Below are 14,614 nucleotides of genomic sequence, written 5' to 3'. Positions count from 1 at the left end.
CAGATAACGCACGAGGGACAGGGCCCTCGTGATGGATCACTCGTTTTGACGAGCGTATCATATTATCAATTCTTCGCTACGACGAGCCAGCCTATGAATCTACAGAGCTGGTAGCGTAGGAGCTGCAGGATAGAATTGTCGGTTATCTGATGTCTCAAGTCTGGACGTCCTTTACATGATCGAATCTGCCATGACATGCGTCAGGGGCGAAGACGGGGGATTTTAATCCAGCCCGCAATCCAGCCCGCCTGAAGACGACATCAATAGTGCCCACGCTGATGCAGATGCGACCACAAACAATCGGATTCGGTCTGTAGGATTGAAACAAACAACCTCGACTGAGACTGTCTCAAGCAGAATTGAATTGACAAGCAAGAATCAGATCGAAAATTGCACGTATTAGTACCCATCCCAAGAGACATCCAGACATCCTGGGGTTTCTCGCCCATTCAAGGGCTTGGAATCTTCCAATTCCGACAAACAGCCACTCCTCGAGTATTCGAATCAGCACCAACAAGCTCAGTAGTTAGCAATAACACGGCTGTCAAGGCAGGAGTCCACACAATCCCCGAGTTGGGCACCGAGCCCACTCTGGGGTTGTTCCTGGAACGAACGGCTTGTCAAACCTGCATCCACCGCCTCCCCGATGGCCCTAATTGATGTCACTGAGGCGGAACTATGACTATCGTGGCGTTTTCAAAAACCAACGGACGGGAATTGGAAGAGTGAACAACTCGACGAACAAAAGCCCATCCCGTCACGGAGGCTTCTCCACAACCCAAAATCCTAGAGCTTAAACTGCCGATAATTGAGAATATAAATGCACTCTTCAGACAATTATTGCTTGTTCCAAAGACGGTCTCGGCAACGTCACCGAGTTGCCGCTGCCAGTCGGGAAAATGTGATGCGTCGAATCGCCCGGATCGGCGAGGAAGGAGGCGTTTCGGCGACAGATAGATTCGCACACCATAGCATCGGATTCCCACGACTGGCGGAATTGGGCTGCAAGTGACATCAGATTTGTATCGTACTTATGGATTTCCGCCCCGAACGAATCCTCGCCCCCTGCATGTCCATTATTCAATGTGGCTCAGATCAGGCAATACTCAGACAATTGTCACACGGCGAATCCCTGCCCACTTGACATATCCCATTATTCTTGCCTCGTCTATCCAGGATGTCAGCGTGTGGCAGGCCAGCAACTTCACAGAAGGGAGAATGAAACCAAAGGGTTTGAGAGTACTCCTGGGTGAAGGGAACCAGGATCCCCATTCCGCCATCCCTTGCTCCCACCCATCTCCTGACGGGCACGCTCACCTGTGAAGCAAGCTTCTATGGTTTCCCTGTCGTGCAACCCGAAATCCCTTTGCTAGGGTCGGCATGGAGTCACGTCAAGCAGGACTCGTTCCTGTCCGAATGCCCCTATCTCTATCAATGCGTCAAGCCACACAGCCCCCGGGACTGCCCTGCTGAACCGGGGGGCAAGGGAGAACATGGCCAAAGGGAAGCAAAGAAAGTTTCCCACGGTCGCCACGATCTACGCTGACCGTCCAGGTGACGAGGGGCGCATCCACCACGTCCAGCTCGCAACGGGATTCGTCAGTAGAACTACAGGGCTGTCCATGCCTGCGACGTACAATCCAGATGCACATCGCCAACTACGCGCAGCTGCATGGACCAACAGGCCTTCTGGATATGTCTCCGACCCGATGGGTTCCCACACTCGTCTGTTCAGTGGCTCGGATGAGTTCCTACGGGGTCGATCATTGAATTTTGGAATAGATACTTAGGGCAGGATGGATGTTTCCATCGTCGACGGTCTAAAAGCCTAGTCTCGGCCTCAATCGAGAATTAAGATTGCATATATGTTTTATTAGACACTCCGTCCAGACAGTTTGTCTCCACCGATCTGATCTTGTGCCAAAGGTAAAGATAATTGCCATCCTTCTTGGACAATTTGCCTGCGGTCTCGTCGCTCCCTTGCTTTGCTTTTTCTTTGATCGTCCTTTTTCCTCTCCCTTATACTCCATCTACCTACAGTTTTGCCTGTCTTAGCATCGGTCCGCCAATCCGGAGAACCAGTGAGACATCGTCTCTAACCTTTCGACCGTTTTTCTGGGGCTGTACATTGCAGAAACCTTTTAAAACCCTTTCGATCCCTCGATCCCCACGGGCTCCCCTCTTCCCTCTGCTGTGCCATAGCTGCTTGTCCTACCTGACATTGGAATTACCACCGGCAGCCGGTATAGATATGAACCCTTCGTTCTGATACTTTCCCTCCAACACATCCAGCACCTCGACAACGTCGAGGACGCACCTTGACCAGACCAAGACCGGCAACCGACGAAATGGCAGATATGCATCATCTTCTCCCCCGGGAGACGGGGGACCAGTCGTACCTCTCACACGGGGGGAAACGCGGCATGTCCATCAGCGTGGTCTTCACGAGCATGGCTACGCTCTTTGTCGCGGCCCGCATCTACACCCGTACCCGGTTGATGAAGCGCATGGAGCCGAATGACTGGATGATCATGATTGCCCTAGTAAGTACAGTGTAGTGCAGTGCTTGCAATCTACGTACATCTAACGCGGCCAAGTCATTCTCGTACGTGTTCATGGGTTTTTTCATTGTCGAGTCCCTGAACGGCATGGGAATGCACGGCGCGGACCTCCCGCCGTCCATAATGCTGAAGCAGATGAAGGTACACATACGCAACCCTCAATATCCCCCAAATCACCCCTCATTGACGAAGCACAGGCTTTCTGGGTCACCATCCCGTTCTACAACGCGGCCCTGCTCTGCGCCAAAGCATCCATCCTCATGCAGTACTTCCGCGTGTTCCCGACGAAGCGCATCCGCGTGGTCTCCTGGATCATGATCGGGGTGCTGGCGACATACGGGTCGTGGGCCGTGCTGAGCGCTTTTCTCAACTGCATTCCCGTGGCCAAGTTCTGGGATCCCACGCTTCCGGGCTACTGTCTCAACCAGAAGGGACTGTGGTTTTCGAACGCCTCTATGCACATAGCCACGGACGTGGCGATCTTGGTTCTCCCCATCCCGGCACTGCATGCGCTCGAGCTCCCCAAGCGGCAGAAGATTGCGCTGATCTCGATATTCGCGCTAGGCGGGTTGTAAGTGACCTATCACTTGACAATGTCCCCCTAGGGAAAATATGACTGACTTGGTGTAGTGTCTGCGTCACAAGCATCTGTCGACTAGTGGCTCTGAAGAAAATCTCCGACTCGACCGATCCTACCTGTATGTGCTATCCCTTGCAATAACTATGCATGCATGCGAGAGCCCAAACTGATAGGAATAGATGATAATGTCGACGCAGCCTCGTGGTCTGCCATTGAGTGCAACACGGGGATCATCTGCGCCTGTCTGCCGACTCTGCGGCCTCTTGTCTCCCGTTTGGTACCGCGTCTGCTGTCGACGCTCAGTGCCAGCGGCCGCAACACCTACGGCAACGCGCCCCTGTCGCGCGGTCAAGCGCCGACGTACTGGAACGGCACCGGGACCGTTTCGACGACTGTGACAGCCATGGACGATGTAGAATATGGCCATGGCGAAGCGGACAAGGTGCTGACGATTGTACCGGGAACGGACATCGATGGCCGAGAAAAGCTCATGGTGCGGGAGAGCAGGACAGTGCAGGATATGGCGGAAGCCAAAGAGGCAGCATTGCGAGTTGATAATAGAGGGCGGTCTTCTTCGTCATAATATTGGTTGTTTGGAGGATGCATCTGCCCCGGTTTGGGCCATTACCCGCCTTTGGTTTTGTGTTTTTGATATCCCATTCTTTTCCGCCGCGTAGTGCTGCGATGATTTCTTTTCTTCACCTGCCAGTTTGTTATATATATGTGTATATTCAACATTTAGTGATACCAATATGCAAGATGCCACGAGCCGAGTTATGATGAATGGGTATATAGTCAGACATTGCATTATATAACTAAACATGTCTAAAGAATCATATATATGGTGGAGGGCCCAGCTAGAAGTCGGTGAATTCCTTGTCCACTTCTTCGAAATGGTCAAAGAAGCCCTTGAACATCTTAACCCCCAGACCGGGGTCTAGGCTTCCCGTGGTTGCACGAATGCTGTGCATGCTTAACTGGGGAATCCCGACGTCAATTGCCCGCATACCAATGCGGGAGCTGGTCATGGGCCCGATGGTTCCACCGCTGCGGGAGTCATTGCGGATTTGGAAGACCTGCAGAGTCGAACCACATAGGTCCGCAACGCGCTTCAAAAAGCCGTAGCTCACGCTATCGGTGGTCATATGGCCGTTGGAGTCGGCAGAGACGGCCACGCCGACGTTCAGCCGAGGGGCATGGTTCTCGAGGTAGACATTCAAGAAGTTGGGGTTCACCGCGTGGATAACATCGGACGAAACAAAGAAGCTGTTGGCGACGGTCTGGGACAGGATGTTCGGACCGTAGCTGGAGGCAAACGCCTCGGTGATGCGCTCCATCACACTACTCATGAAGTTGGAGCGGGCACCCTGCCGGAGCAGGCTGCCGATCTCTTCGTCGTCGAACATGCCCACCATCTTCACGGATCCGGGGGAGGTGCTATCCGGGGAGGCCAGGAGGGCCTCCTGCGCAGCATAGCAGCAAAGCTTATCATCGATGCGGCCGGCAAAGATAAAGTCCTTCTCCAAGCCACCCAGCTGAGCCGGCTGACTGTCATACAACTCCAGCTCCCAGCTGAGAATGGTATTGTAATCTGTGATGCCCAGCTCCTTGGAGATGACCTTGACCAGCTTCTCGGGCTGGGTTGCGGCGAAGGAGCCCGGCTTAATGTCGGGATTGGCGGCCGCGGAGGCGGGGGCGCTCTGCTGGAAGAGGTCTGAGTTGTCGATTCCAATAATAGGCACCATCTGGGTTTCCTGGTTGAAAGGGCCTTGCGAGACAGCGCCGAAATGGGGCGCCAGGGTCGGGATGCGGGCGATTGGCCAGTCCAGCTTCACGAGCTTGGATTCGACCTTGCCGGTAGACGGGTCGCGGACGAGGACGCGGCCGCCGATGGAAAGATCGCGATCCCACCAGGTTTGGCTCATGGCGCCTGCATAGGGCGCCACACCCAGTTGGACAAAGCCGGCCTTGGTGGGGACTTTGGACACGGGTTTCAGTTTTGCGGTAAGGGCGTCGATGTGGCCTGCCACGATAGCCATGCCATTGCCACTCTGATAATCCCTCCCGATGGAGAAAGCGATGATGGCGCTGCCATTGCGTGTGCAGTAGTATTTGCCGCCTCGTTGCAGCTTCGAGGTCCAGGCTTCGCGCTCCGGGAGTCGCTTGTAGCCTTTGCTCTCGAGCTGCTTTGCAAATCCGGCGACGGCATGGAAGATAGTGGGATTGGCGGTCATAAAATCGCAGTACGGTTGAGAATAGTCCTCGGGAGAAAAGCCAGGGGCGGTGGTGGCAGGAGCTGTCGTGACGGCGGGCTCAGGGCGCTGGTAATCGGCCAGGCGATAAGCCATGGCGGAGTCGCGGAGACCCATGATGCTGGTTTTCTTGGTCATTTCGGGTAATAGGGTGGAGGGATGGAGGGAGGCGAGGGATATAGGGAGAAGATGAAGGAAGGGAGACGAAGAGAGGAGGAGAAGGAGGATGTTAAGGAAGTGGCTGGAGGTGAAGCTGTCGGGGAATGCGGAGATTCCCGATAAGGCAGTCGATCTTGCGTTCGTGATTATCTAACTATCCGGTGCATAACATAGCATAAACCATCACCATCTAAACAGTATTTACTGTTAACTAGTTAACAGCTATTATGGAGGAAGATACTGGGTCTTGAGACGATCCTACGGTACAAATCGTCCTTTCGCTCGGTAGGTGTGGTTAAGACTATGGAAATAATATGAAGGTAAACATCGGGTAGCTCGCAGCTCGCTACTTTGAAGTAGCAATACTGTGAAGAGAACTAAACCATCAGCCATACCGATCCCATCATTTCCATCGTCTCAGAATACGATAGAGGCTGTGGCCATTGACATGTACCTTACGAACGGTAAATTTATACTAATTGATCATTTATCTCCCCAAATATGAATGACACGTCGAGGAGCGTTAACTCCATCTGAAGCCAAATGAGAAACCTATACCCTTGAGCTTGCTTGGTTTCCAGGAAGGTGAGAAGTCAGATACAAGATCTTATATGGTTGGTCTCTCGGTTACTACAAGAAGACACACAATAGTACTCAAAGCAGCTATTAGAGAGAGGCATAGTAGCTAACATATTGACTTACTAAATGAAGTTCCTTATCATCCACAACTCAAATTGGGGACTGCGCCGCTATAACAACATCCTTTCCAACTCAATCGTGTCATGTTGGACCATTTTGTCATAACCTTCTCACGTCACAGCAAATAACGGAAGCTCTGTATTTGACGGTCTGTCTTATTTGACAGCTCATCTGACAGCACTTCACTAGCAGGAGCTCTTTCCGGTGGCCCGTAACGCTTGTCCCGCCGGCGATTTTCCCAGACGTAGTATACGTACTGGAGGACGAGGAAAAGGATGCTTAGCACCAAACCGCACATACAGGCGGTGATACCAGTCTGGGAAAAAGGCATCGTTAGACCAAAATCTCTAGTTTGAATCGTTATACTCACAGGATATTCCGGCTCCTCGCTGGCCAAGAAGAACTGCGGTCCCACAATATTACCGGCGCAATATGCGATGAAGACCAGCGCACTGACCACGCTTCTCTTCGAAAAGCCGGCCACGTTCGACGTGATAACAGCCAGAGAGATGGGCAAGTTAATAGCGTATACCACGCCCAACGTGAGACCCACAAGCCGGCCCACTCGTTCATTGTCGTCAAGCTTCCACACTAGGATCATGCCAACCATGGAGATGATCGTGTTAAGACTCATGGCGATGAGGCGAGAGGACGGGATGAATGTAACCGCCAACGCCGTGATTATCAGAAACACGATCTCTGCGGCCCCTGAAGGCATTTGCATTAAAAGCGCTTGCATATTTGTAAACCCAAATCCGGCTGTTAGGACTGAACTGAACTGCACGCTATATTAGTATACGTGCTGCTACGGATGTAGTACAAACAACGAACCGTAGTCAGTCCTCCATTACACAGATTGGACGTGAACGAATTCAGGACAAGACACCATGTTTGCGGGTCGGTAACGGCGTCCCATGCCTGACTCCATTTGAATCGGCCATTGTCAAGAACACCTGTCTTGTTTTCTAGAGTCCGTTGCACGGCAATAGCGCGCTCAGTCGGGCTAAGAAAGAGAACTTTAGCTGGCGAGTCGGCCAACAGAGCAAAAAGAACAAAGGCGTAGGCGGACGTGACAGCGCCGAGGATAAGAAAGAGAAGTTTCCAACTGGGAATGCTTGCTGAACTGATATTACCGATGGCATAAGCGATCAACCCCCCAAATAGGGCTGCGATGCAATTGCCAAAAAACCAGGCGGATTGGCTAAGACCCGTCAAAACATTAACTCTACTACCAGAAGGCCTGGTCTATCACTTACCGGATCGGCTGTTCTTCGCGTTTATAGAACATACCGACGACTAGCGTAAACCCTGGTGCAATTGCAGCTTCCCCTACACCTAAGAAGAATCGGACTATCATCAGCCCGGCAAAGTTGGTGCAAGCGGCATGGCACATTAAGACACCGCCCCAGATAAATCTGTACGTCCATTAGTCGGTCTGCACGGAAAAATCATTGAACGACATACACAGTTGAAGCTAGGTATTTCCCAATAGGGAGTCGGACAATCAGGTATGCGCTAGGCCAGCTCCAGAACAGGTATCCAAAGTAGAAAACAGCAGAGGCCCATGAAAACTGAGAACCGTGTAAAGCCTGTCTCCTGCATGTTAGTAAGATGCGGACTCGGCAAAACATATGGATCATACCAGATCTTCTCGTATATGGAACAATGCTGCTTGGCTGAGAATCAGCTTGTCGAGAAATTGCAGGAAGTAGGCGCCTCCCATCAGAGGAATCAGTCTTTTTGGTGCATCAGAAACAGATTAGCTGCTTATGGTGGACCGTTGATTAAGGGCTCACATCAGATCCAGTTTCCACAACACGCGTCGTTCCTCCTGCGGAGTTGATGAGACAGCAAGTATTTCTCCGAGATCGACAGCCGATACATCGTGAGGCTTCTTCAACTCCTTTTCTTCCTTCATGTTTGTTGGTGATCATAGAAATTCAGGCCAGTAATCTCGAAGATTGGGCATCGATGCTAGATATGTGCTCGACTACTGACTCTAAATGGTGCATATCTGCCATCATGTAGAGAGATAAGGCCCCAGGTGACAGAGACGACTGACAGGAGTGCGGGGTCCAGCATGCGGGGAAGAGATCCTTCTTGACTACTTCGTGCAAGCTAAACAAGTTGGTTCGGGGCCGTTCAATACTAGTACTAGCCTAGTGAATTCAACGTGGTTGCAACGCACCACCGGGGCCGCTGTTATCTCAAGGAGAAGCCATCAACAACCTGTTCACGGTCATGTTCATGAATTGGTGTTAACATGCCATCAGTCTAGAATTCTACTCCTTGAACGCGACGCCTCGAACTTGTGGTAGCACTGTTGTAGCATGATGTTCCCATTGCACTTGATAGTCTTTTATATCGGCTATCACTATTGTAATGTTATGAGTAAGCATCTTCCTTGATTGGCCGATAGACATTATCAAAGATCACTTATCATGAGCAACAGAGAAAGAGCCGACTGGGAAAGATAAATGTTGGTGGAGCCCAGCTTGATGGAGGTTCGGCTTTTCTAGAAAAGGAAATGGTCTGCATCCCCTGTGTGGTCATTATTGTCGAGTGCATACAAGAGATCTCGCATAATATCCCAAAAGCTTAGCGGAACTTTACCCAGAATCTTATTCTCTTTCATACGGATATGTCGTGTAACCTCCTTGCATCACATCAGGGCAGTGAGTTACCAGCAGCACATGGTGCCGTCTCAGTAAAAGTAGACCAATGTGTGCACCAAGAACCATGTACAGTGTACGCCGTAGAGTCGAAGCTGCATGTAAAAACCAGTCTATATATCCACCCATTCTTCATCAGACATGTCACACCCACTATCCACCTTGTCCTCCCACCCAAGCGATTGACCCATGAATTGGACGACAGCATTTGTGATATCGTTCCCGCGAGGAACAAAATGTGCTCCGTCGAAGTAAACCAGTCTCCCGTTTGCGCAGCAATGCAGTAATCTCTCAGTTTCAGCTTTTGGGATCCAGGAGTCATATTTTCCCGCGATATGAAGAATGGGTGTCTGGATCTGGTCATGGTAATATGCTCGATATTGGGGGTGGGTGAGCTTGAATCCACTAAAGCACACAGTAAACCAGAGTGGAGGGTGTCGAAACTGGTGATTGAGAAGGCCTGTGAGAGAGGATCCTCCTAGTTATAAACGAGGGCCTCTTGAAGCACTTACCCCCAGCCGTCCGCCTTGGTCTTTCCCCTCCAGCAACGCAGTCAGAAGTGCAGCAAGGCATGCCCCGCAAGAAAACCCTATAACTCCAATGAATGGCCCAGCGGTGTTCATAATATTAACAGTATGGTCGAGCGACGACTCGAAGCCAACCAATCGATCGCTATAAGGGTCGCCATAGCCCCAAACATAAGACTTTATGTGGTGGTCATTGGCCTGTGAGCCGTTAAGAGCTATGTCAATGTTGGAGGAATCTTCGATATCCTCTTCAACAGTTGAATTGTTCGGTGATTGCAACGGCGCGTCTGGATAAACAAATTCTATCCCATCCGGGAAATATCTCTCGCCCCTTCCGACCTCATTGCCATCAACAGTTCAGTGAACTGCTCTCGGATCCCTCGAGTCTTGGAATAGAAGAAGTCACCGGACTGCCCATTTCCTGTCGTCCTCGTCAGATACCGCCTGCACCAGGATTTTTGCATGCGTACCATGCAGCATCAATATTTTAGCTTTTCGGCCGTAAGTAGACGTTTTCTGGAGTGGTCCCATCTTGTATTCTCTAGCAGGCATGCGCAATCTCTGCTGTATGTGCGCTGTATGAATTCGATGGCTTTAGTGCAAGATTAAGAGGGGAATTTGATCACTCTTACGTCTTGGTGTAGTGGATATATATCGTCATTGACTCCAGCTGTGGCATTGTTGTGTATTGTTCATTCATCATGCATGTCCTAAGTTGCGTTACCCCGAACAATGCGCATGAATTCATCACTTGGATAATTGCGTAGATGCGGATATGCTACGAGTCAGTTGCTGCGGGTACATACCCGATGCGGAAGTTCATCTTCATTACCTATATGAATTCCACTGACCTGTCTTGCAGGGACTAAGATGGGTATGACCGTCTAACTTAGATGGTAGTGTATCCAGAAGGACAGCTATATTCATGTCCTTAATTCCGACTTTTGCTTACGCGGCCTAGAAGAGGACTGAAACGTCTTATACGTCCTAATTAGAGCCACAGGGCCTGGTTACACAGGTAGGCTGTAATGAATCACCATGACTCCCAGAGTTACACTCTATTTCGCTGCGCGTAGGAGAATGCAACATTCAACATTTTTTTTTTTTTCAAATAGAGACATCCACGCTTTGTTGATGCCTCACATCCTCATGTTTAGTCGGTCATCTAGACTTTAACACGTATATTACCAACGGAGCCTTGAGCCATGGAGAATACCTTTCAGCCGGTTGAAACTGCCCTCGCTCCGGGGGATCCAAGCAATCCGCGAAATTGGCCCTTATGGAAGCGAGTAACAGGCTCTGTCCTTTCGATCACGGGAGCGTTGAGTCTGTTGGTTACCATTAAGATACCTAGGAGCAAATTGCACTAGCTAACACACTCCAGAACGTCGGCAAACTCCATCTACGTCACCGCAATACCAGATGTACAGCTCGAATTTCGCAAGAGTCTTACGAAAGCCATAGTGCCCGTCACTCTTTTCACCATTGGCCTGGCCCTTGGCCCAATCGTATCAGCGTCGATCTCAGAGGTATACGGACGAAGACAGGTATATCTAATCGCGTTCCTCGGATCTATCGCATTCATGGCCGTGGCAGGGTCTGCTTCCAATTGGATCACGCTGGCCATGGGCAGGCTGTTCGCTGGTATGCTGGGTGGCCCCCTTGTCGCCATTGTCGCAGGGACATTGAACGATATATGGGATCCTGCTCGAGACAGTCTGGGGAATGCCTTTTTCGCTTTATTTGCGGCGTCCTTGATTTGGGGGACGGAGGTCGGGCCCGCTATTGGGCAGTCTATCATCGACGACACCAACACCTGGAGATGGACGTTTTGGCTGCCGACGATCATGCTTGGGGTGTCATGCCTATTCCTCCTGTTCCCGGAAACTTATGCTCCAGAGATCGCACGGAAGCAATTACGCAGACAGGGCAAGCAGGTGCTCCCAAGGCCGAGCGCCGCACAAGCAGCCAAGCTTGCAGTCGGACGGCCGCTACATATGTTAATCGTTGAGCCGATCATCGCCCCGACCTCATTCATTTCATCGATCGCGTTATGCGTGGTCTTTTTCTTCTACATTGCGTTCCCCATGGTCTTCGAACAGTTGTATGGGTTCACTCAGTACGAGACAGGATTGGCATTCCTGTCTTTGTTCGTTGGGAGTGTCTTGGGTCTTGTGTTCATGGCTGGGGTCAACAAAGTCAAACACCGGAAGTCCCAACATCTGCTTGACGAGTACGGCGTTACGATGCAACCGGAAGAGCTCCTCATTCCCGCAATGGTGGGTGGCGTGCTTCTTCCCGTGTCACTGTTCTGGTGAGTGATTGCCCCCGTCGCAAGGAAGACTTCTGCTGAGGATATGCTAGGTTTGCTTGGACTGCGTATTCGGACATCCACTGGGTAGTCCCTCTGCTGGCTGGGATTCCTTTTGGGGCTGCCTATTTTCTCGTGATGGTACGTGCCTGAGTTTCTGACTTTCATCAAGATTTTGATTACTAAGTGGTGCATAGCTGGGGTGGCCTCTGTATAAGAATGCGGTTTATGGACCTCAATTTGGGGCCAGTGCTCTGGCAGCTGAAGGCCTCATGCGGTACGGTCTGGCTGCCGTAGTGCCCTTGTTCTCCGAGCCGATGGTTCGCAATCTAGGGGTCCATTGGGCAGTGTCGGTAGCGGGGTTCATTTCGCTGGCTCTGGTCCCGGTTCCTTGGGTCGTCTTGAAAGTCGGGCCCGGGCTTAGGAAGCGAAGCCGATATGTCCCTAGTAGCCCGGACACTAGTCCACGCAGTTCAGATGTCGGCCTTGTTACTTCTAATGTTTCGATCAAGTCGGAAGCCTGAGACGATTCTTGGTGGACTACGATGTCTGGGATTTTTGATATAGAATTAAGCGTAGAATAAAACGAAGTCATAACTTTAGCCGGATCTAGCATGAGGATGCCAGTAGATCCACCTAAACTACCCTAATGCAGTCTCTTGAAGGGATCTCGATCTGCCACCCGCTCGGGGTTTGCCTGCATTCCAACTTTGAGACTCCACAATAAGCCCACAGTTACATTCCACACACCTCAGACTGGTGCAAGTTACATCAACCAGTCGAGCCGTAAATCTGATGTCCTTTATTCTCTCGCATCTACTCGCTCGCCCCGACATAGGCATTCCAGTCTACAATCCCCCCGGCGCACTGATCCGAGATCTCCGGCCCAACAGTCGACACGACCTCGCGTCCACCGCGCAGGATGCTGATCTTGACCGGGCCAGTCTGCCCATTAAACGGGCACGATCCGTGATTCACGCCGGGAGCAGCGGCGTCCAAAACCGAATGGGGTCCACTACCGATCTGAACATGCGTCTCGCTGGGCTCCGTCACAAACACGCTGACAAAGACCCGATCCTGGGCCAACTCACTCGGGTCCATGGGCTTCTGGCCCATGGTGGGATTGTTCCCGGTGGTTCCGTCGGCGCTTCCCGCGCGTCCCGGGTTGCGGCGATACCAGTAGACGATCTTATCGCGCGAGGACACCTGCGGGTTCGCCGACACGGCATTGGCGCCGTTCCCATGGGCCCTCGCGATGTTCTGGCGGTACGCGTCGATGTAATGCGGGAGCAGCGCGCGCCAGGCATCGTGGGGATGGTCGGAGACGTAGCGGGAGGCGCCGTCGGGGACGCCCTGGCCATAGACGGGGCCGATGTAATGGGCCTCGCCGTAGTCGTTCCAGCTCAGGATCTGGGGGGGTTTGGGACTGTCAGCGACACGCGCGAGGTGAACTGGAGGGGAGGGACGACCAACGTACCTGGACGAGGGGCGGCTGCAGCTCGATCACCTGTTTCCACCGGTAGTGCCAGAGGTCGTCGCCGCGCCACAGCCAGTTCTTGTTCCACTGCGGAAGGTTGGTGTAGAACCACGGCGCGACGGGCATCATGTATGGTTTTCCGGCGAGCGCGCCCATCCAGGCCTCGTCACTCGCGGTGGACTTGTCCTCGGCACCAACGGGCCAGGCATCCCAGCTGAAGGCGCCGTCGACGGTGTGGAGGACGCGGCTGATGCCCTCCGGGCCCATGCTGGTCCAACAGGGGATGAACATGCACCCGGTGGCGGCTTTGATGCTGGGCCAGTCGCCTGCATTGCCGGGTCCCTCGAACGTGGATACGAGGGGCTTGCCGTCGTAGTGGAATTGGGCTCCCCGGGGCTTGTATGTGTTGATGAGGGAGATGACCCTGTCGAGGGGCCAGGGGCCTCCGGATTCGTAGTCGAAGGAGATGAATAGGGAGAAGCCACCGATCTTGTCGGCGGCGTCGTATGCGGCTTGAAGGGCCCGTTCGGTGTGGTGGTCTTGGGGAGCGATGTTCAAGGCGAAGCCGTCAATGTGGGCTTTTTTGGCTTCGACGATGTCAGACTCCCATTGGGCTGGGGTCATGTAGTATGCGTTCCCGATCTGACGGTGAGTCGGTGGGTATGCTATAGTGTGCATTGGGTTCTTACAATGAAATGAGCAAACACATGGTGGTTGTTGTTGAATAGGGGAGGGATCTGAGGGGGACCGGCCACTGCTGTATAGGATTAATACAGATGTATAACAAGGGAGGTAGGTGGGAGAAAACATACCGGTGTCTGGAGCTGGAGCTGGGGTTGGAGGCTGTGGGTGTGGCTGGGTCTGGGCCTGGGAGTGTTGGTGCTCTTCTGGGTTATCATGCTTGCCTTTGGCATGGATGTGACTGAGAAAGCGATCGAGGTGTCTCATGGTGGTTGCGAGGGAGTAGGGTGAGCTGATGCAGGAGGGAATTGAGGAGGCCATGAGGAGTATAAATAGATGCTGGATGACAAGACGGTGTGACGTTGGCCACGAATGATTCCCGATTGGGAGGACCTACATGATGGATCATATCGATATTGACTGGCCGACAATTGGATGGAGTTATTGATGCTGCGAGAGGGACTGTGATACGGCATGTATGGGGAGAGTCGAGATTGTAGGAAAGGCATTGAGCGAAAAGGAGATACTGGATGCTGACCAGTAGAGTATCTATGGGACAGCCGGATAGGATTCATGGCAGATACTGGTTTGTATATAGTCTGTAGAGTCAACAAGCATGATAGGAGTGATATTATATCGTATCTACTCCATACTAGAGAATCTGTACTGCCTGCAGTATATATGAAGAGTATACC

General features: G+C 52.1%; 5 protein-coding genes across 5 annotated transcripts; 2 read left to right on the top strand and 3 right to left on the bottom strand.

Moving 5' to 3' along the window:
* Positions 1–2,069: 2,069 nt before the first annotated feature.
* Positions 2,070–3,919, top strand: BDV59DRAFT_13392 (uncharacterized protein). Its single transcript, XM_073687019.1, has 5 exons — positions 2,070–2,543; positions 2,598–2,702; positions 2,759–3,132; positions 3,192–3,259; positions 3,321–3,919. The coding sequence occupies exons 1-5, from the start codon at positions 2,349–2,351 to the stop codon at positions 3,722–3,724; spliced, it is 1,146 nt and encodes a 381-aa protein (XP_073549360.1). The 5' UTR covers positions 2,070–2,348; the 3' UTR covers positions 3,725–3,919.
* Positions 3,920–3,924: 5 nt separating this feature from the next.
* Positions 3,925–5,636, bottom strand: BDV59DRAFT_175773 (M18 family aminopeptidase). The gene has a single exon (XM_073689313.1). It carries the CDS (start codon positions 5,529–5,531, stop codon positions 3,999–4,001), a length of 1,533 nt encoding a protein of 510 aa, XP_073549359.1. The 5' UTR covers positions 5,532–5,636; the 3' UTR covers positions 3,925–3,998.
* Positions 5,637–6,366: 730 nt separating this feature from the next.
* On the bottom strand, positions 6,367–8,169 carry BDV59DRAFT_200933 (MFS general substrate transporter; the record flags this gene model as incomplete). Its single annotated transcript, XM_073693704.1, has 7 exons — positions 6,367–6,567; positions 6,622–7,029; positions 7,083–7,452; positions 7,508–7,666; positions 7,716–7,840; positions 7,894–7,987; positions 8,048–8,169. 7 exons carry the CDS (start codon positions 8,167–8,169, stop codon positions 6,367–6,369), a joined length of 1,479 nt encoding a protein of 492 aa, XP_073549358.1.
* A 2,486-nt stretch (positions 8,170–10,655) lies between these two features.
* BDV59DRAFT_207177 (major facilitator superfamily domain-containing protein) lies at positions 10,656–12,285 on the top strand (the record flags this gene model as incomplete). The annotated part of the gene is made up of 4 exons (XM_073694942.1): positions 10,656–10,780; positions 10,835–11,764; positions 11,815–11,902; positions 11,959–12,285. 4 exons carry the CDS (start codon positions 10,656–10,658, stop codon positions 12,283–12,285), a joined length of 1,470 nt encoding a protein of 489 aa, XP_073549357.1.
* A 292-nt stretch (positions 12,286–12,577) lies between these two features.
* Positions 12,578–14,186, bottom strand: BDV59DRAFT_200931 (glycoside hydrolase family 71 protein; the record flags this gene model as incomplete). Its single annotated transcript, XM_073693703.1, has 4 exons — positions 12,578–13,171; positions 13,239–13,880; positions 13,928–13,995; positions 14,051–14,186. 4 exons carry the CDS (start codon positions 14,184–14,186, stop codon positions 12,578–12,580), a joined length of 1,440 nt encoding a protein of 479 aa, XP_073549356.1.
* Positions 14,187–14,614: the final 428 nt, after the last annotated feature.

Source organism: Aspergillus ambiguus, assembly GCF_047715705.1.
Source record: "Aspergillus ambiguus strain CBS 117.58 unplaced genomic scaffold BDV59scaffold_10, whole genome shotgun sequence".
NCBI lineage: Eukaryota > Fungi > Ascomycota > Eurotiomycetes > Eurotiales > Aspergillaceae > Aspergillus > Aspergillus ambiguus.
Note: the sequence above shows the minus strand (reverse complement) of the source record. Positions and strands in the feature narration are given on the sequence as shown.

Bases quoted from the DNA above. Each gene is read 5' to 3' on its own strand.
- BDV59DRAFT_13392 (XM_073687019.1), top strand. From the start codon at position 2,349: ATGGCAGATATGCATCATCTTCTCCCCCGGGAGACGGGGGACCAGTCG. The intron at 2,703-2,758 runs GTACACATACGC...GACGAAGCACAG, and splicing joins TAATGCTGAAGCAGATGAAG to GCTTTCTGGGTCACCATCCC. The intron at 3,133-3,191 runs GTAAGTGACCTA...GACTTGGTGTAG, and splicing joins ATATTCGCGCTAGGCGGGTT to TGTCTGCGTCACAAGCATCT.
- BDV59DRAFT_175773 (XM_073689313.1), bottom strand. From the start codon at position 5,531: ATGACCAAGAAAACCAGCATCATGGGTCTCCGCGACTCCGCCATGGCT.